This window comes from Lampetra fluviatilis, chromosome 22 (genome assembly GCF_964198595.1).
Source record: "Lampetra fluviatilis chromosome 22, kcLamFluv1.1, whole genome shotgun sequence".
NCBI classification, from domain to species: domain Eukaryota; kingdom Metazoa; phylum Chordata; class Hyperoartia; order Petromyzontiformes; family Petromyzontidae; genus Lampetra; species Lampetra fluviatilis.
Window position 1 is genome coordinate 2,952,752 of NC_136296.1, and position 21,852 is coordinate 2,974,603.

At 54.2% G+C, this 21,852-nt stretch overlaps 1 protein-coding gene across 1 annotated transcript in view; it reads left to right on the top strand.

Moving 5' to 3' along the window:
* LAMA5 (laminin subunit alpha 5) overlaps window positions 1-21,852 on the top strand; it is a 202,859-nt gene that overhangs the window by 17,074 nt on the left and 163,933 nt on the right. Inside the window, exon 2 of the mRNA XM_078866275.1 lies at window positions 5,387-5,539. Coding sequence (XP_078722401.1) covers window positions 5,387-5,539 — 153 coding nt within the window. The remainder of the gene's footprint in view (window positions 1-5,386; window positions 5,540-21,852) is intronic.

Below are 21,852 nucleotides of genomic sequence, written 5' to 3' on the forward strand. Positions count from 1 at the left end.
GAGACATGGAAATATACAGCAGGCATCAGGGTCGGGATCTAACCCACGACCTCCTGCATACCAGGCGAGGTAGTTAACATATCGCCACCGTGGCATCATCATAGGATTTTGTCGTGGTGTCCTGCAAGGGGCTATCGTGCCTCTACCAAGCGTACCTCTTACCTCCACACGGCACTTTTCTTCAGCTGTGCCGATTAGCGAATAGCTCGTTCTGAAAAATCTCTCTGATAAACTCGCATTGTTGATAAATGTCTACTCAATCCAATTGTAATGACGTTTTAAATGTGAGCACATCGCAAGACGTTATCTGGTTGCTGTGCATGGGAAGCCGGTTTGAGTCACAGGTGTCTGAGTGAAAACCTGAGATCTTTGTCTTTGCTGGCTCCATGGCGTCTTGTCACCTTTGTCTGCCCGGCAGTGCTGATGATTGTTCCTGATACCAAAACGAATTTTAAAAGACGTGCCACGTTTTATTTTTAGGCTCACCGACCGTGTATGAGGTACAGACTAAATACGGGTACCGATAAGCACCGGCAATCGGATTTGTATCGCGGTGCGTTCATCACCTTGATGGCTGCATATATAGTTGCGTTCATGAATTAAATGGTCACAATATGGGTTCGGACAAAAACGTGTACAAGCGACCCCCTTCCACGCGTAGCGGTGTATTAATATCAGAGCGACGATGTCGGAGCGGAGGAGGACCCGGGTGCCTCGGAGGCGAGAGCGCTGAGGCGGCACGGCGCGGCTGTGATCGTGGGATCCAATCCGGAGCGCGGCCGCCCGTGATCGAACCGTGGTCTCAGCCTGGTCAATGTCTGCACACGAAAAAAACACAAAGATGCCCCCCTCTCCCCGTGTAGCCTCAACAGACTGTTGGGGCAAGTGCTGTTAGCGAGCAGCCCCTATGAAGGCCGGCATGGCACACGAGGGGGTAGGTGGCCAGCACCATGCCCGGCCCCTTTTGTCTCCCCAGTGGCGATGTTTACACACCGCACCAGGTACTTATTTGAGGCTGAGCGGACCTAGGCGAGGCCCATGACCAGTTCAGATAATCGTCACTGGTGTTGGGAATCGAACTCGGGTGCCTGGGTTCTTAGCGCAGCTCGCTCACCACCACACTACCGCTCCCCATATCTGCACACACACACACATACGTAGAGGACATTACATTTAATTCTGGACTTAATTTGACAACATTCCAATTTCGAGAATTAAAAATATCGGTTGACTGTCATGTGATGGACAATCCTGTCTGTCAGAGCATTTGGGAAAGTGCTGCCCTGACACTGCGTGGATTGGAGGACACTTGAAGGCTTTGTTGTGATCTCCACTTCTCTGGCCCGTGCTCTGAACTAGAAGGGCTTGCATAAAGCTCGGTGAAAGATCGGAATAGATGCTTCACCTCGTGATATGACACCTCCGGCACAATTGAGATGAAGAGGAACAACTCAGTAAAAAAATGTGGAGTCATCACGCGAGGTGAATGCTGGAGTGGATTTGGCATGGGCAGTCCTCAGATTCCGACGTGATCATCTGAGTTTTGATGAGTGCTCCGCATGGGTCTTCTGCATCAAATTAATGCTCAATTTGGAAATGTCGAGACTGTGGCTTGCACGAGATTATTTCTCTGCACTGCAAGTTCGGAATGCGATGGCGATTTGCGTCCCACGTGAGCTTTACGTGCCCTGCACATGAATATGCGTCTCCTGCCCAAGCGCACTCGCTGTTCTGAAGAGTCGGTATGAAATCTCACTTCCTCGGTCATCCTCGCAGTGACTTATGGCTAATCATCGAACAAAGACGGTCACTGCATCGCGCGCTTTCACGTGCACTTCTGCGGCCGTCTGGAACGCTCTTCCTTCCGATATGCGGAAGTCACTGAGAGCTATTCACTCTTAAATCATCATCGAGATTGAAAACTCATTCCTTTAGAACTGCCTTTTGTGTTTAGTTTGTTGTCCTTCCACCGCACCTCCCGATTCGCGCTGTTGGCTATGTACGGTGCGAAAGAAGTTCAACATACATACGTATGTACGTCCCGCTGCTGTACATTCGCAGCAGCAGCAGCAGCAGCGTTCAATCCACGTTGACTTTGAAGAGACTCTCAAAGGCCCCGCATCTCCCGCTTGGCTTCCCAGTGACACTGAGCTTGGCCCCGCGCCCCAGATTCGATCATTTCTGCCTCCAAAATATTGTGCGCGCATTACAGACTGCAGTGTCATTAATGTTTTTTGTGCTATCGCCCATTCCACCCACACAGTGCGCGGGGCAGGTTCTCCTCCGGGTGGATAATTTGCAGGGGCCCTATGCCCTTCATATGCCCTTCTAATGCAGCTCTTAACGCCGTTGAAATCGACTGTGGACTGGCCGTTGAATTGGAGGCGGGGCGGGTGGAGACGCTTACAGTGGGGGCAGCAAGGCGGTTGTGGGACTCAGTTGAGCGAGGAGCTTTTTGCTGATGTCTCGTCGCAGAGTGTGGGAGCCGTTTAATCTCGAGTGTGTGGGTTTTGCTAACTGCCCCCCCCCCACCAGTTTCCTCCCACACACAGCAAAAAATAAAATACCCAAGAAGACGTTGTGCCTCGGAACGCTAAGCAGAGCCCTTCGTGTGCAAGTCTTTAGGAATTGATGAGACATTGCGCGATAGAGATTTCAAAAATATTATTTTTTGTTACAGGCGATCAATTATCTAGCCCTTCATCGGCCTTGGGCAAACATCAGCCCGAGCATTAACCGCGGTCTATGGGTTGACTCTCAGAAGGGGGCCCCGCTTTAGGTTATGAAGCCAGCTCATTTTTTATTAACGTCGCACGTGGGAGGGGATCCGTGACACCCAAAGAAAACCCCCTCAATGCGACGGGCTACTGCCACAATGAAATCCACACAACACCTACTTGCCGTGCTGCCTTCCGTGGATGCCACTTTTTTCTGATCCGTATGCCGTGGCAGGCACTCTTTTAACTTCTTTAAACGCTCTGGTTGCTCGCCATGAGACTCGGTGGTCCAAGCCAAGGTCGCCACATGCCTGGTTTTAACCCGGCACCTCTGTTCGGGTGGCAGGAATTTATTTGTTCAGAGGTCTGGTACCGTTACTGCAGAGCACCACACAGTGTTGATCGAGAGTTGAGCGGTGGTCAACCTGCGTCTCCCAAGCCGCATGTGCCTCTCAAATCCACCGCACGCGCCTCTATCGGAGGGGGCATAACGTAGAACGCGCAATCACAGCGGTAGCACAGAATACTGAGTGTTAGCCTGAACAGACTGTTGGGGTAAGCGCTGTTAGCGAGCACCTATGAAGAAAACGGTACGGGGGGGGGGGGGGGTGGCCAGCAACCACGCCCGGCCGCTTTTGTCTCCCAAGTGGCGGTGTTTACACACCGCACCAGGTACTCATTTGAGGCCCAAGACCAGTTGAGCTAAACGTCACCAGTGGTGGCCGTGAGCGGGAATCGAACTCGGGTCGCTGGGTTTGTAGCGCAGCGTAGCGCTAACCGCTACACTACCGCTCCCCACACACATATATGTATACATATACTTGGCTCTTTGCAGAAGTCCCGGGTACTTTTTAGCTCTTGGTCTGTTACAGGTTGGCCACCCCTGATCTAGACTCTAAACTATTAAACTTTTTTATTTCACCAGGTAAGGCCCACTGAGCTACACAGCTCTAGTTTAGAAGCGACCTGGCCACAAATGATGGCTCAACGAAGTGATTTATATTGTGGAAATGTATAGCAGCGACATACTCTAAGCGTATGTTTCTAAATGTGAAGGGAAAAAACGGAGGACCTGCAGAAAAATCCACACGACTACGGAGAGCGAGAGAGACATGCAAACTCTAAATATACAAGCGTCAGCGTCGGGATTGAACCCACAAATCTTCTGTATACCAGGCGAGGTAGTTAACATCTCGTCTTGCTGACGAGGCCAATGCTGACTGAGAAATCTGTTTTGTCTACAGTGGTAGCAACTGCAGTTCCATTATTGATGGAAGAAGCAGGGAGTGAGCATTACTGGGTCATGGGTGCCCTTTCTAACAAGCAAGGACAATCCGTGAAAGGGACATGTGTAGTGGTGCTGCAGTCATTTGGCTTTGCAGCTCCGCTGGCCGAGTGACAAACTCGCGCAAGCCCAGGGCCACATGAGCCACATGTGGAAATTGATGCAATTTTCTGTTTATGCACTGAGTAGATAGCCAGCGTGTGCGCGTGGGGTGCGTGGCGTGTGGGGGAGCGGGTCGTGTGGCGGATTGCTCGCTGCGCTGCGAACCCGGCGACCCGAATTCGATTCCCGCTTACGGCCAACACCCGATGACGATTATCTGAACCGGTGTTGGGGCCTCCTCTAGGTCGACTCGGCCTCAAATGAGCACCTGGTGCGCTGTGTAAACATCGTCACTGAGGAGACAAAGGCGGCCGGGCGTGGTGCTGGTCCCACCCACCCCGTTCGTGTGCCGTGCCGGCCTTCACAGGTGCTCGCTAACAGCCACTTGCCCCTACAGTCTGTTAAGGCTACGCGGGGGATCTTTATCTTGTGGGCCAATGTATACGGGCAGGCTCCATCGTTCGATTTACTTTTTACAATACAATGGAGCAGGCGGGTGAGGGTTCATCTCATGTCGGTGGTGATTTGATTCATTGTCCCTTCCTGGAGTTGTACAATTAGAACGAAGAACCCGAGTCTCTTTTGGTTCGTGTCTGGTTTGTATTGTTTCGTGTTTGTATTGTTTTATCTCGTTTGTACAGTGTTCATTTGTTCACACATTGACCTCGGCGTAACGTTAGCACACGATTCGCATCACATTTACATAGCTAGGAATGAATTCTTCTCCTTTCGTACGGCCGATGTAGACGCAGAGCTACGGCTACAATTTCACGTTCAGGTGGTCAAGTCAGATAACCGAGTCAGGAACCAGCGGAGTGCATCATCGCTGTGATGTCTCCTTCGTATTTGTGGATCGGGCCATTGCGTCGTTATACATTGCACGGTCTGTTCTGCATGACCACAGTCGCACACCGGTGGAGAGTTTTTAATTGTCCATTTGTTAATTGATTGCCGATCATACGAATCTATTTTAATCGGTAAAACTACGCGTGGTGACAAACCCCAGCGGGGAAGCGACGACGCAGCGGTCCCCTGTATAGCCTCAACAGACTGTTTGAGCAAGTGCCATTAGCGTGTAGCACCAATGAAGGCCAGCATGGCACACGAGGGGGTGGGTGACCAGCACCACGCCCGACCGCCTTTGTATCCCCAGTGGCGATGTTTACACACACACACACAGGACCGTTGACCGTCGTACGCGACGACGCTGCGTCGGGATTCTTCACCGTGGCTGCCGGGGGGGGCTGTGAGACGCTAACCGGCGGCCTTTTTTGTACCACAGGGCCAGTTTTGCGACGTGTGCCGGGTGGACGCGCCCGAAAAGGCGCACCCCGCCAAGAACGCCATCGACGGCACCGAGCGCTGGTGGCAGAGTCCGCCGCTCTCGCAGGGGCTCCAGTTCAACGCCGTGAACGTCACGCTCGACTTTGGCCAGGTGAGCCTAACCCCACGGTGACCCCCTCGGTGTAGCCACGACGCACGCGGCGAGGCTCCGGCGGAAGTCCCGCGCGTGTTCTTCGTGTGCGCGAATCGCGGCTTGCTCCGACCGCTTCGCGTACGGTAATTGGGTCGAGGTGCAGCCGTGCGATTGCTCGCTCGCTCTCGCGCCGCTGCGGGCGGAGGGGCCCCCACTGACTGGAGGCCGCTCCAGAGAGGGCCCCTTCAGGAGGGTGTTGATTCGGCCTACTTTTCCACGCTGGACAAAAGTTCCTTGTACTTTTTGGTTTTTGCGGTAAATTGACGTAATATTAAAGAAAATAAATCGCGACGTTTCGGGCGCAACACAAGCGTCCATCATCAGGTGGGAAAGCATAACTCAAAGCTACACCTGATGATGGACGCTTGTGTTGCACCCAAAACGTCGTGCTTTATTTTACTTTATACCTACGTGACTTTACCAAAAGAACCAAAGAGTGTGGATTCCTGCAGTCACGAAAGCTTCAAATCAAAACGTCCGTTGTTGAAGAAGTGGGAGTAGCCACGCTTTAACCCACCGGCGGAGTGCCCGTTTGCACCGCTGGCTGGACACCAGCGTGCGAGGGATTCAATAAACTCGATTCAAACAATTGTTGCGACTGCCGCGCCAGGGAGATCAAATCGAACCGGCGAGCTGCCACGTTGCCGGCCCATTTTGCTAAACGTTAGGCCACATGCAGCAGGCCTCGGGAGAACGAAGGCAAGAATGTTAATTATCTTAGAATTTTACAAGTTGTGATGGTATTACAAGCGAGGGTTGGTTTGCGGTTAATGAACTGCCACAGCTTTGGTGCATTGCTGCTTAAAGAGGCAACACAAATATATAGATCAGCTTGCATTGACCGTAGGTTGTAGTTCTGTGATATCCGTGTCCGCGGACCATTCTCGAACGCAAAGGCTCGCGCCGCTCTGCGAGACGTCCGCATGGATTCTTCGACTTTGTGACGCGAACGCCGCCGGCGCAATCGGGGTCCTTGTTCCCCCAATTCTCACCGACACGCACTGACCAGCGTGGCGAAGCATTACAAACAATGCCGGCGACGGACATGGCGGCGTGGGTCGACGGAACCTCGGCCTCCACCCGCCCCCCCGCCCCCCGTTAACTCCAGCGACCGAGAAATGTCTCCTGAGGTCTGCGAGAATCTCGTTTTACGCCTGAGCTCCCGCCTGGAATGTGAGGCCGCGACGGTTTTGCACACTGCAGTAAATGGAATTACGCTTTGCTTTATCGATTAATATCGATATCCTGAGCACGCGACGCCTGTATCGGATCGCGCGTGTGAGCGTTCTTGCTGTTTTAGGCGAAATGCAACGAGTTTTTATCAACCACCCCCCCATGTCCCCTGTGGCCATTACAGAGGCACGATCAATCATCGCAGTATACAGAAAATATTCTTCAATGGAACCGCGCAATCTTGCACCCTGACAATTAGTGGAATCTCCTGGGGGGGACGATGGCGGGAGAGGAGGGGGTGTGGAGTAAGGGTTTATCAAATCCAGCCTTAACTTTGATGTTAAACAAAATACATTTCAACGGGTGTGCCTTTGTGGCACAGGGTGTCAGGTCGGGGTCTTAGAGAAGTCTTCCCTCCCTGCCCCCCACCCCCCCGCTATTAAAAATTCGCATTGGGGTGTAATTGATTGCATCCCTAGGTGCAAGCAGTGTAAGCACTGAGGCTTTGCCCATCTCGTAGATGCTTCCACATCTCAATGTGCACCGAGATGCCTACGGAGTGGGACGCTCCTTGCGTGCCGGTACGTGGAGCCGAGTCACTCGTCGTTTCGAGTTGGAGTTTGAGAAATAAAAAGGAACCTGCCCCGGCACTAAGCCTCCACGTCCATCGTCGTGTGCACGCGTCGGCCCTTGCAGTACGGAAGAGCCGCATCGATGTACATCTTTCCGCTCACGACGTCACGTCTTGCCCCCTCGCTCGCATCTGCCGGCGCCACTCCAGCGCAGCTAGTGGCGGTCGTACCGGGGGGGGGGTGAAGTCTCAGCGTCCCGGAGTGGAATTCTGCATCGTCTGCCAGTGAACGTAACCCCAAACACGTGCTTTTATTGCTCAACGGATGCATCCCTCAGATTGATGGATTTCTTTTTGGGGGGTGGGGGGGGGGTTTGTCCGAGCAGTTGTGCACGGTAAATGAAAACTGTTTCTACAAAAGCCGACGTTTCTCTCCGGCAGACATTGTGTCAGCTCTCTTGCTTCAGCAGTTTAATTCGTGCGTTTGGATGATTTTTCCACACGATGAGCCACTTTGTCAAGCGGTCACTTGTCGCCAGGTCAGAATCAGAATCGGAATATTTATGCTGCAAGAATCCGATGAGCTATAAAGCTCTTTTTCACACGTGTCCAATCGGGGCGGGTAAGAACGTTACAACAATAAACAGGACAGAAACACAATCGGAGTGCAAAGTACAAGAAAGTCAAAGAAATCGGCCAAAAAAGTACAAATGAAACTAAACCATCCCATTCCTACCATGCAAAACCCACAGAGGTGTTAACTTATTTCTCAGAACCGACCTGGCAACAGATGATAGCTCAACAAAGTGGCTTATCGCGTGCGAAATGTCTAGCCGCAAAAAATAATTTGCCTCGTAAATAAAATAGTAAAAACAATGTACAGTAAAACCTTGGATTGCGAGCATAATTCGTTCCGGAAACGTGTTTGTAATCCAAAGCACTCGTATATCAAAGCACTCGTACATCAGTTGTGATCACGTGACGCTCGGCAGACAAAGCGTGTACACGTACTACTCGTATTGCAAGATCCCTCGCTCGTTTATCAAATTAATATTTATATTAAAAAATTGCTCGTCCTGCAAAACACTCGCAGACCAAGTTACTCGCAATCCAAGGTTTTACTGTAAGCAGTTTTTAGTTGAATACGGCCCTTCCCTCGGCTAGGCATTGCGGAATGACCCGCTGTTAACCCAGGCACGTGGAGTTTGGTGAAGATGCGACGGTTAAAAAAGCAGGCGGTCATGCAGGCTGGCTCGGGGACGTTTCTCCCACTATTTGAGGAATTCTCTTCGGGGGCCCGCTCTGGTTAAGGCTCTCTCAGGCTTTCGCACTGAATTCGAAGAATGTTGAATACATGTATATACAAATGTGTCAAAATTCTGCTCGCTTTTAAACATTCCTCCTGTTTTTTTTTGTTGACAACGAAATCGGTTGGCGTATTTGCCCCTCGACGTGATGACTTGATTTGATTGGCTCCACCGCTGTCGTGGAGGAGAGTTTATGGTTAAACGCCGACATCATACACGACTGCAAGATACAACCCCAGCGGTAACCAATCATATAATCAGTCTTAAATGTCTTCAAGGTCCAAGTGCCTCCATGCCTCATGTTGGCAGCCCTGACTCAGTGGTGGCGAGATGTTAACGACCTCGCCTGGTAAACAGGAGGTCGTGGGTTTCGATCCCGACCCCAACACCTCTATATATGGAGTGTGCGTGTTCTCCCCGTGGTTGCGTGGATCTTTCTCTGGATCCTCCGGTTTTTTCCCCTCCACATTTGGAAACGTGCGTTTAGGCTATTTTTAAAAAGTGTTTCTGTAGGTAAACCACAGTTCATTTCTCTACAGAGTGGAATATAACAGAGTGCATATGTTTTAAATGTGCATCTTGTGGGCAGGTGCAAGTTGAATTGTGTCATCGCCAGTCCATGAGAATTGTCCACGGCTTTAGGGTGGGGGGGGGGGGAGATGGGGGGTATTCATACAGCAGGGTGAATAGAGAAAGGCTGATATAAGACAAAGACAAAAATCCCCCGTATAGCCTGTAATGGACTGTTGGGACCAAGTGCTGTTAGCGAGTAGCACCTATGAAGGCCGGAATGGCACACGAGGGGGTGGGTGGCCAGCACCACGCCCGGCCGCCCTTGCCTCCTCTGTGGCGATGTGTTTATACACTGCACTTATTTGAGGCTAAGTCTACCTAGGGGAGGCACCAGGACCGATTCAGATATATACCCCACTGGTATTAACCGTGAGCGGGAATCGAACTCGACTCACCGGGTTCGCGGCGCAGCTCTCTAACCGCTGCACCACCGCTCCCCACAAATATACGCTAAGATAAAGACAGAGATCCCCCGTATAGCCTCAGCAGACTGTAGGGGCAAGTGCTGTTAGCGAGCACCTATAAAGGTCGGTACAACACACGAGGGGGTGGGTGGCCAACACCACGCCCGGCCGCCTTTGTCTCCCTAGTGGCGATGTTTACACATCGCACCAGGTACTAATTTGAGGCTGAGTCGACCTAGGAGAGGCCCAGGACCGGTTCAGATAATCGTCACTGATGTTGGCCATGAGCGGGAATCGAACCCGGGTCACCAGGTTCGTAGCGCAGCGCGCTAACCGCTACACTACCGCCCCCCACAAATATACACGAACACACACACACACATCGTGTAGGAAATGTCCAATGTCCAGTTGGGGTCATCTCAGCCCATGACTACCTCAGCCAGGTCTCGACCTGAACAACATCGCGTGGGACCGTGCTGTTTCGTGGGAACGAGACGCCCGTGTTCTTTCGTGGTCGGCGGCGGCGTCCACAGGAGCGGACGCCGGCAATGACGACCACATTTTTTTTATTGAAACCATATCAAACAGTCACGTACAGCAGAGGGCACACGTACGTACGCAAGTAAGGTCAACGCGTCTAGGGATGATTGCACCGTCTGGGTAGGCTTTTCTCTAAACAGCAGCTTGTTAAGGTGGACAAGGTTCATTTTCTCACCAAGGTGGGGGGGGGGGGTGTGCAAAAACATTTATTTGCGAAAATAAAAAACCTTATTTGCACCTCGGAGAAAGCGCCGCCTGCCATAGTTCTGTGGATGTTCCACCACAGGCTCAGGACCTCGAGGGGAGATGAACAACTGCGTCATGATTAGTCGAACACACGGGGATATTTTTTTTGTGAATGGGCAGAGCCCCAACAACTCCGCGCCCGCTGACCCGCAGAATATGACATTGTGGGCCCTCGTGTAAATAACCGCGGGGCAAAATTGTAAGGAAGAGCCAATTACGCAAAGCCCCGTGTAACAGGTTCACTCTGGGAAGGATGGATGGCCTGCCGGTGAGCCAGCGTGCGTGTAGCCGACAGCTTAATCCTTGTGGCTGATTTCTGGGAGGAATTTCCTATGACCCTCGTGACCTCTTCTCTCGAGGGGGAGGGGGGGCGGGTGGGGGGTTAAGGCATTTGTGTGCCAGCGCTTGTTGTCATTGTGAAATGACAAAGCCACATTGGGAATTGTGTGCAACTTAACAAAAGTAAAGTAAATGTCTATCTCTGCTGCTGGCAGAGCACCGGTCTCACGGCCGTAAGGTTGCAAGTTCAAATCGCAGTCGGAGGCCAACTCACCCAATCATCCCTCCAAAGTAGGATAAACAAATAGGTACCACTTTTTAGTAAGTGACCAGTCGTCATTTTATGGAGGCTGACCCTTAACAATGGGGATGTTGAATTTCCAGGTGTGATTTGGAGCCAACAGTGGAGGAAAGTACTGCTCCAATGTTCGCGAGTACAGCGAGACAATTTGGCATTCACTCATCCATGGATTGATCGCGAATAATAACGACGACGACGATGATGATTATTTTTTTGCCAATGAGTTACAAAACCTCTATAACAGTTTCACGGTCAATCCAGCTGAATGCGAGTGCAGAGACGCACGTGCCAGTTGCAGGGGCGCCATTATGGCGAGATGTTAACTACCCCGCCTGGTATACAGGATGCCGTGAGTTCGATCCCGATCCTGACGCCTGTATATTTGAAGTTTGTTTGTGACTATGTTGAACTTCTTTCACACCATAGATAGCCAACCGTGTGAATAGGAGTTTGTCTGTTCTCTCCGTGGTCGCGTGGGTTTTTCTCCAGGTCCTCCGGTTTTTCCCTCCACATTTAGAATCAACATCATGCGTTTAGAGTGTTTGGCTGCTATACATTTCCCCACAATAAGCCACTTCGTTAAGCTATCATTTGTGGCCAGGTCGCTTCTGAAAAAGAGCTCCATAGCTCAGTGGGCCTTACCTGGTGAATTAAAAAAGAGTGTTTATTTTAGTTTCACCTGTAGATGCATCATCTGGTCATAACCGCGCACTACAAGCTTCGCGTCTCCGCTGGCGCACATCGCACGCACGAGGCCATCGCGCGCTACGCGGCTGGCTTCCAATGGGAGCCTCTCGCGGCTCACGGCGAGAGCGGCCACACCGACACCGCCCCCAGCACCCTCTCCCCGACGGTCCCAGGGGCGTGTCGCTGACAAATCTCTCACTTCCCAGACAGACGGGGCACGCCCCACCCCTCCCGTGCCCCCCAGGCATAAGGGCCGCCCTGGCAATTACAGAGGAGGACACGTGGGTAGCAATCATCCGGGCGGCGTTCAGAGCGCAGTGCCGGCGGGGGCCGCACTGCTGCTGCTGCTGCCGGGCGTCTGATCGCTGGGCGATTCCGCCTCAGTGACGCGCGATCCCTCCTAATCGGTGCCCCCGATTTATGAGACCCCTGGGCAGGGGGGAGGGGGCACTCTTTCTTGTGGGTACCCCCCATGCCCCCACGCCCCCCCACCCTCCACTAATGCCTCCAGGGCAGGCCTGTGCTCGCTGACCCGTGGTGGCCGTGACGCTTCGTGTGCGCGCGCGCGCTTGTTAGGGAGACGCTCGGTCGCGCAAACCTCCCACGTGCTGGTGGTGCGTGAGCGGCGGTCGGCCGCCGCCACCGCCAGCGCCACCGTGGCTCACCACGTCGATGTGACCGCGACCCCCTCCTCGGTGCGCAGTGCAAGGGTACGCATGTACGTGGAATCTAATTAAATTGCCCGTCCTTTGCTTCACCCCGTGGGAGTCTTTCAAGATGCGTTATTGCTTACCGCTGTAATGTGGCGCGAGCGAATAGCGGCGGCTCGGCGGTGTGCGCGCACTGCGCTTTGAACGCGGCGAGCCGGGCTCCATTCCCGATTCGCACCCACGGCTAGCACCGGTGGCAGGTGAAATCCGAACTGGTCCTGAGTTGCGCCGCGCCCCCCCTCGCCCCCGCCCTTGCCCCTTTTCACAGCCTCCGTGACTGGCAAGACACGGGGAAGGCCTTCATTGCCCAAGCGACTGAAGCGGAACCCTTTAAAGCTCAGTTGTAAAGCTTAGCTGGATAAACAAAGGATCATTCTTATTATTGTTACTGCAGTTTGATATGGCCTGGCTGTGTGGTGACCTGACTGGGTGCTGATTGGGCTGGGTGGTGACTGAGTTGGGTGGCAATGCTGCAGAGCCACCTACGTGAATTTCAGAAGTTTTCGAGCTCAAATCCCGGATGTTGGCTGGCTCAGCCCATCGAGTCCTCTGGGATCCATAAAATGAGAACTCTTTTGGTGGTAAGAAAATGGGATTTCTACTGCCGGTTTGCGAGCCACCTGCAAGGGTGGACACTGAGACCTTTTTTATACTTGGGAGGTGATCGCGATCAATGCAGATCACGTCACTAAACCTCGCCAGTGCATCCTTCCCACTCCTGCAAACCCTTGTTACGCAGAATAACTTGGACCCAAGGTTGCCTCTTGCAGCGCAGCTGGCAAATCGCCGTGCGCCGTGCGAGCCGGCGTGGGAAAGTCTTCGCAAATGGTCCACGTCGCGACGTGGCGGTTGGCGAGGGACACTCGCACGCCCGACCACAAACCCCCTGTCGGTGCTTCACTGCACCACTTGTCACCACTGCGGTGTCCACCGAGCGTGGTGATCCCACTCCTCTTGCCGTGGGTGCCACCCATTGCCGGAGGCTGCTCGTCCGCCTTCAGTCGTTGTACTGTACTGCGGGTCCCTTGAGACCCTGGACCAGAGACACTTTCAGACAAACAAAAAAAATTCACGATGTTTCGGGCGCAACACAAGCGCCCGTCATCAGGTGGGAAAGAACCAAAGAGTACGGATTCTTGCAGTCTCGAAAACTTCAAATCTAGAATAAACTTTCAGACAAGTGCCATTAATTGTTTGTAGAGTTACCCATCTTCCGCGATGAGGCATCATAGGTGTTGGGTTTACATATATATGTTTTTAAAGTATTAATCCTCTATAGCCATGATCAATCGTGAAAGATGGATGATGGCCTCCCTAAGTCACTGCAATAATTTCTCATCCCGCGACACAACCCACCAGCGAGCACCTGCACACGAGCCGGTCTCATCACTGCACCTGAGGCTCTCAATTCCGGTAGCTGCTGCCACTCCGTAGATGAGGGGTGGGGAACATCCGGCCCGCGGGCCGTATAAGGCCCGCGAAATAATTTGGTCTGGCCCTGCCAAGACAACCGCAGGCGGGACTCGAAATTCAATACATCTCGGAGCAAACCTGGAAAAGCAGTTGCGAGTAGCAACATCATCAATACCAGCTAACATCACACGCCTCACCAAAGAGAAGCAGTTCCAGCCATCACATTAGGGGCGAGTTAATTAAATGTTTGACCAAATATAACAGGCTAATTTATAAGTTGATAATTTTGTATGGCCCGCGAATGATGTTATAAATATCCAAATGGCCCTTGGCAGAAAAAAGGTTCCCCACCCCTGCTGTAGATGATCCCTCACCCACGGGCAGCAGAGGGTTAGTTCAGCACACGCCATTGTTGTACCGTACTTACGTAGTCTCCCCCCACAGCTGTGCTCTCCACTTCACCATTCCGCACTGGCCGACGTGATGAAGCATGCTCAAATAATTATGAGTTGCGGCAGATCATAATCTGCAGATCATAATCTGCCGCAACTCATACGGGCATGGGGATTGACCCGAGGCTTTACATATACACGCATATATATACATATAGAGTGTATCTCACTGTCGAAGAGTCAGATTGAGCAGGGCACCGCTTTAATGTACATTAGAATTAACAGTGTCCATTAGTGACTAGATGACGGTATTAGTATTTGTTTAAGGTGACGTCAAAACGCGTAACGGGAGGGCCGCGCTGAGGCTACCATCTCCCACCCAACGCTGTCCCTTGCCGCCGACTCCAGGTCCCCGATCCCCCATCTGGAATCGCGCTGCTGTCACGATCTAGAACCTCGCCCCGGTTCCGGCAGAACGCCGTTGTGCGAGCGGAATGGAACAACGCGGACGTCCAGAGTAAACAACAGCCGACCCAATCATCGCAACCGCCCGGCGTCGGCATTCCTCGAAGACACCGGTGGTGGAACCATCGACCGCGTCGGGAAATCAACAGGCTGATGCGCACACGGCATGGTGGTGCGATTGTAGCCATGCAACCCAAACTATGGACCTCGGCAACCCGCTGTGCTCGACGCTCTTTAGGTGGAGGAAACGGCAACACCACGCAAGCTCTCTCCTGAAGCCCTCTCATCCTGGCCAGCAGACCTCGGGCAGCGGCGTTCAGCACCTCAACGTACCGCGCGCAATACGAGAGAATGGGACATTGACACGTGGATTGCACGGCATTTGTGCAGTGCTTTGCCCGTGCTAATATTGACTCGTGATCAAAGAGTTGCGGCGAGAAAAACAAAAGAAACTAAGCCGGAGAACTCACTGGTGTCCCAACACAGTGCGTCGGTAAGCGCCGTGAAGGCGAGTGGCTCTGGTTAACGTTCATTACTTTCTAGGAATGCCGCCCGCCCTTCAGGAGTCAATGGAAGGCCCCCCCCTCCGTTTTGCAACGGTGCTTAGAAAAAAGCAATGCGGCATGAACCAGATCGGCCGGAAGGCGCCCGATCTCGGATCTTAAAAGCGAAAACAAGGTTTTGCCTGGAAAGCGGCGATGGTGGGGTTGGTGTGGCCGGCGTGGCACACCAGGTGGGGTTGGTGTGGCCGGCGTGGCACGCCAGGCGGGGTTGGTGTGGCTGGCGTGGCACGCCAGGTGGGGTTGTACTGTAGTGTGCTCTCACGTCTATGCCCACCCCGGGCCGTCACCAACCCGCTTCGAGCATCGCGATGAAGTCCGTTGAGATGACCCCCCCCCCCACAACTCGGTGGGTGCGAGGAGGCCCTCACGTGGCTTCTGGTACACGACGATGGCGGCGGTGAGAACCGCGGTGCCGGGCCACCTGTGTGTGTGTGTGCGTGTGACTGTGTGTGTGTCCGTGTGTGCGTGTGTGTGCGTGTGTGTGTGCGTGTGTGTGTGTGTGCAGTGTGTGTGTGCGTGTGTGTGTGTGTGCGTGTGTGTGTGTGTGTGCGTGCGTTCACGTGCACGCCCGTAGGGAGCGGTGGCGCAGCGGTTAACGTGCCGCACCGCAAACCCGGCGGCCACAAAGTTCGATTCCCGCTCACGGCCAGCATCAGCGATGATTATTTAAATCGGTCCTGGGCCTCCCCTAGATCGGCTCGGCCACAAATGAGTGCCTGGTGCGGTGTGTAAACATCGCCACTGGGGAGACAAAGGCGGTCGGGCGTGTTGCTGGCAACCCACCGCGCACGCGTGTTGTTCCGGCCTTCAGAGGTGCTGCTCGCTAACACCACTTGCCCCAACCGTCTGTGAAAGGCTATACAGGGGATCTTTGTCTTTGCGCACTCGTGGCCGAGTGTGCGGAGTGTATGGAGTGTGCTGGAGTGTGCGTCTCCCCTTTTAGACCTCACTCTCTTATCGCCACATTCGCTTTCACCACCCTCACATTCTTGGCATTGCTGGCCTCAAGGGCACGCCTCTGAACCTTTCTCTCGCGTCCGTCCGTCCGCTTTGTATATACATATTTTGCGGCTTAAGCTCTGGTTACCTGGAGTGAATTGAATAATTGCAAGCGGCGTTACGGCACAGCGGCGTTTTTCTTCTGCTGCATCTTTCGTGTGACCCGGGAGAAGCTGACAATGACTGGGGACGTCTCCTTCGGCCATCCACTTGGCAGCTTTCCTGAGATGCCCCAGTGGAGAAGCGGACATGCCTCCTGCAACAGATCGTAGTGGGCAGGTCGATGCGATGCCCTCCACGGTCCGGGACTCACGGCCACGGTGGCCAGTTGTTAGCTACCTGGCCTGGCTGTTACAGGAGGTCGCGGGTTCAATCCCTAACCATGGCGCCTGGACATTTTTGGAGTTTGCGTGTTCTCCCCTTCGTTGCGTGGATTTTTCTCCAGGCCGTCCGGCTTTTCCCTCCACATTTAGAATCGACGTGCAATTAGAGTGTTTGCCTGCTATAAATTTCCACTTGATAAGCCACTTTGTTGGGCTATTATTTGCGATGGCCACGTCGCTTCTAAAAACAAAAAAATATACATTCGTGCAGACTGTGTGGGAAAGTGGCGTTCACGAGAGCCTGGAAAAATACATTTTAAAAAGTGTGTAGTTTCGTGTAATCTGAATGGAACATTCAGCGGCAGTTGAAGCATGGACAACCACCCCCCCCTCTCCATCCAGCAGTGGATGAGGCAAAGTGCCCGTATGCTCCGTTGGCCCGATGCGTTGCGTCGAACGCGCTCTGATCGATTTGCGGTTGTCGCCGCGATGGGACGCATTCACGTGCTGCGCTCGTTGTCCCACGCAAAAGGCCTCGCTAGAGTCTCGAGACTCCTGCTCAGGAGGGTCCTGCCAAGTTTTCGCAGTTGGGGGAGGGTGGGTGGGTGGGGTGGATGATTGCGATGTCGATTAATTGAAAAAAAATAATTCGTTCGGGGCCAGGTCCGCGCTCGCGAGGCCAAGCCGAGCTCCCCGGGTCCCCAAAAGGCACTTTTGTCTTGGAAATCCCTCAGAAGCGGGGTCGTTTTTTTTCTCCCCTCGCTTTTTGCACTGTACACGCAGCTGCACTGCGATTGGGCCGGGTGAGGTTACATAAGTGGCGACAGAGGTGGGTGGCAGGGGGGGAGTCATGGGGGACATTGCGTCCCCCACCGCCCCCCCCGTGCTCGGTGGGCATTCTCAGACGTCATCCGCCCACGTTGCTGCTCTTGCTGGGAACGCGCGTCCAACGTTGGGGGGCAATGGAGAGGTCCCCTGGGGAATGGGGGGGGCAAGGGGGTCCCCCACCAAAGTGAGACGGTGGGGAGAGGAGCAGAGCTGCTCGCGATGGCCACTCCGGCTGGGCCCCCGTCTGGCCGAGCGCGAGTCCCGCGCACCGCCTCGCGTATTCACGTCTTACCGCGGGCTCGTCGGATTCTTCCTGTCTAAGCAAAGATTCTGATTCTGAGACTTGCAGTGACCCCGTGCATTCCAATTGAATGTGAAGTTACACGTTTAGGGGCTCCACGGTGGCGAGATGTTTACTACCTCGCCTGGCAAGCAGGAGGTGGTGGGTTCCAGACACCCGCGTATTTGTAATCTGCATGTCTCCTCGTGGTCGTGTGGAGTTTTCCCCTCCACATTTAGACACACGCGTGCAGAGTATTTGGCTGCAATAATTGTCCACGTGGTAGGCCGCTTCGTTGCGCTCTCATTTGTGGGCCACGTCGCTTCTGAAAAAGAGCTACATCACTCAGTGGGCCCTTAGCCAGGTGACAACTCAGAGAGCACTGGATAGAGTTCTCGATTGTGAGTGTGACCTGGGTCACGCGATGTGACCGAGAAATGTCATGACCCCAGAGTTTGAAAGCGAACCCCGCCTGCAAGATGGCATCATCACAGCTCATTCTGAGCTCCCTCTAATTTGCCCCTACCACACGAGGGCGGGTGGTCGTGCATCTTCTCACGTGCCCTGCTACGGGGGTGGAGGCGGTGTGGGATGTTAATCGCAAGTGTAAATCAATGTTGTTAGCCCCTCTCGGAGGTTGAAACGCCAATTCGAGCGTTTAGCCAGATGTTGAATCCGCCCTTTGGCGGCCAGTGCTGAGGCCGTTTGAGTCGCTGCTTTTGGCCATCCTGGTGTGATCTTGGGCAGCTGCTGGCCCAGTTACAAGCCCCCCTCCCCCCGCCCCTAAGCCTGACCCGGTCTCGTTCACGATTTTTCGCCACATTGTTTGGTAATGCTGCTGTTGCTGTGTTGGCATTGGTGCCAAAACAAACAAACAAAAAAACACAGTCAACACACTCGGTAACTTTTTCGGCAATGGATCATCTTCATGGTTTTAGGTACTGTGAAGAAGCGTCTGTCTCAACAATAATAATAATCCTTGTTTGCCCAGGAAAGCCTCACCCGAGTCTCAAAACTCTTCCCCAAGAGTGTCCTGTTGGATTGGCGCTTATTGAGTTGATACCCAGGCAAAGAAGGGGTATTGGCTTTCGAAGATTCAGTGGTGAGTTGTGAGTTCTTGTTCAGAACCACACGGCCAATCCCACATCTTCGATGGAAAAGAGTTCAGTGAAATATTCTCCCTCCATATCTACAGTGAGCCTTGCCCTTGACACGCGAGAGATTACCATGCATTCTAATCACCACAGTTGAAGCTCGCTATCACAGTCCCACTCCGTGCCTTTTCAAAAACCTAGTATTCCATATTTTTATCGCCCGTAATATTTACTTTTCTAAATCTTAATTTTCTCAAACCCTCAGAAACAAAAGCTAAATAACCCTGGATATGTTCCAAGGGGCCCTTTGGTGTCGACGGCAGCCAGCCGGTGGTGGACGGAACAGGACAGCAAGGGCTTAATTCAGTGCCCCACACTCCAAGATTTGCCGTATCATCTCAACTCTAATTTTAATGGAGACACCGGGGTTTTAACGAGCGGCGGGGCGTGCAGCGGCACGCGATGGTTTGGTGTGCTGCGCTACCCAATTCGGCGACCCGAGTTCGACTCCCGACGGCTTACATCAGCGACAAGCGGCTGGTCGTGCGGTCTTCCTCCTCGCGCTCCCTTGACCCAGCGTGTTGACGTATGGTGGAACGACTCCGATTATGACCCGCTCGGGACGTCAAGAGGCCATCATCCAGTAATGGATTGACAGGCCCACGTGTATGTGTGTATGTACATAAAGTATACATAAAGTAGTGTAGCGGTCAGCGCTACGCTGCGCTTCAAACCGGCCGTCCCGAGTTCGCATCCCGCTCACGGCGAACACCGGTGACAATTATCTAAACCAGTCCTCGGCCTCCCCTAGGTCGACTCAGCCTCATGGCCGGGTGTGGTGCTGGCCACCCACCCCCTCGTGTGCTGTCCCGGCCTTCATAGGTGCTCGCTAACAGCACTTGCCCCAACAGTTTGTCAAGGCTATACGGGGGTGGGAATCGTTGCTTTTGTCTTTGACAGTGTATTTATATTCATTTCGTTACCAAAGCTGCCATGTCGTGAAAAGCCAGTGGGATCGCGCAGCTAGGACACACCACTCCAAGCGACGGTGGCCGGTGGCCCGCGGACAAACGACGGTGGCGGTGGCAGCGGTGGCGGCAACAGAGGGAGGCGAACGGAGCACGCGGACAACAGCGGCCGCCGCTGGGGTGGGAGCGATGAAACTGTCTCACGCAGCAGATGCTCCGTCGGACCGGGGGCCGTCACGGAAACCCGCGAGATGATCGCGGCGGCTCTTGGGGGCAAAGGCCTTCATCCGGCGGGGGGCGTGGGGGTCAGGGTCTCGGCTGCGGCCCTCGCTCGCTCGCCCCTCCGCGATCGCGTGCGGCTCGAAGGCGCTGCCGCGCCGTGCCCGTGGCCACGTTAAGCCGCGGGCTGAGCAAAGCATCGCTTTGGAGCGTCGTGCGTCAGGCGGAGCGGCCTCGGACGCGGAGGATAATCCGTGCGCCCCTTGCCGTGCCAACGGCGGGGGGGGGGGGGGTTTAGGGGCCCCCCGCTGGCGCGGCGCGCCGGAGGATGGAGCGGTGTTTTAGCCGGCGGGGTTTGGTCGGCGGGGTTTTTTCCCGTGCCGATGTCGGGTGGACAGAGCGTGGGCAGCGGTTGGGGGGGGGGGGGGGTGGGCGGCAAGCACGGCGACGAAGCCACCTTGAAGCGCAACGAGAGCGCGCTCGCCGATGACCGCCGCCTCCGATCGCGAAGAGAACGGAGTGCGACCTGACTCTCTCGTCCGTTCGTGGGTGGCAGACGTTGGCGTTTAGCGCTCGGACACATTGCCCCATGCGAGAAGAAACTGCCTGAAGAAGGAAAGTTACAGTCTACGTTTCGTGGCAGTGGACCACTTCTTCTATCGATGTGCCGTGAAGGAGGAGGGCCGTGGCCCGAAATGTCACCTGTCTGATATATTATTTTGTTCATTTAATTTTCGAGGGCACGGCGTTATTGGCGCTACCTGCGCGTACTGTATGCGCAGACACTGAGCAGCGGCGGCCGCGGAGTTTCCAGACACTCGCGCATCACTCTCCGCCGCCCCCCCCCCCCCCATTGCCCACAACGTCTTAAAAAAAAAAGGAACCGGTCATTCTGGTGCATTAACTGGAGCTGAATGGTCTCTCTGTTTGCCAGAGTAGCTGTCACCTGTCGGGAGGAATGCTTTGTGGTTCATTGATAAGGGGGGGGGGGGGGTGGCGGGGTAGGGGTGGGCGGTGGGGGGGCTGTCTGATGGGACGAGCGACGCAGCTGGAATTGAAGTGGCGCTGCGCTCTGATCCACCGCTCAGATCCACCGCTCCGATCCACCACTCCGATCCACCGCTCTGATCCACCGCTCCGATCCACCGTTCCGATCCACCGCTCCGATCCACCGCTCCGATCCACCGCTCCGATTCACCGCTCCGATCCACAGCCGGGATCCCCACCGTGTGCCTCGTGGCGTTGCGGGGTTGACGCGCTGCACCCGCCCGCTCCTTCTGCTCGCTCGCCCTCTCGGCTCCACGTTTCTGCCCTTCCTCAAGGAGGGCTTGTTTCAGGATCGGAATGTGGTCCGGCATGTGGCCTGGGGAGGGGACTTATCAGATGGATTTAATAGTGGGGGGCGAGGGGGGGGCAGGGGATTGAGGAGATGGTGGTGGTGGTGGTGGCTCAAACTCAAAAGGGGGAGGCTGTTCCAAGTTTTCCCTCTCATGCTGGATGCAACTTTCGTCGCTGTACCGATCTTATCGGGATTTAAAGCGTTGGGTTTTTTTTTCTCCGCCTGTTGTGCGCGCCATTCACTGGTGCCCGGCACGGGGTACAATGGAGCGACGGATTTGAGGGTTCGGTGGGGGGAGGGCTCGGTAGGATGGGCTCGGTGTGGAGGGCTCGGTGTGGAGGGCTTTCTCTCTGTTTGGTTCCACGCCCTCGATATACAGGCAGCTCTGCCGATAGCGGAGAGCGTCCGAGGAGATGACGGAGGGAATGTGGGAACCGCCACATGTCTATCTCACGTGTAGAGTCATTGTCTCCAATATAAAGCAAATTCCCATCGGGTGAATAGATGGAGTTTTGCTGGTGTGAGTTTTTCAAGAGCGAACCGCGGACCTTTATTCCGGCACTGCCGTTGATCGACACACTTTAAATCGCAGGCGTG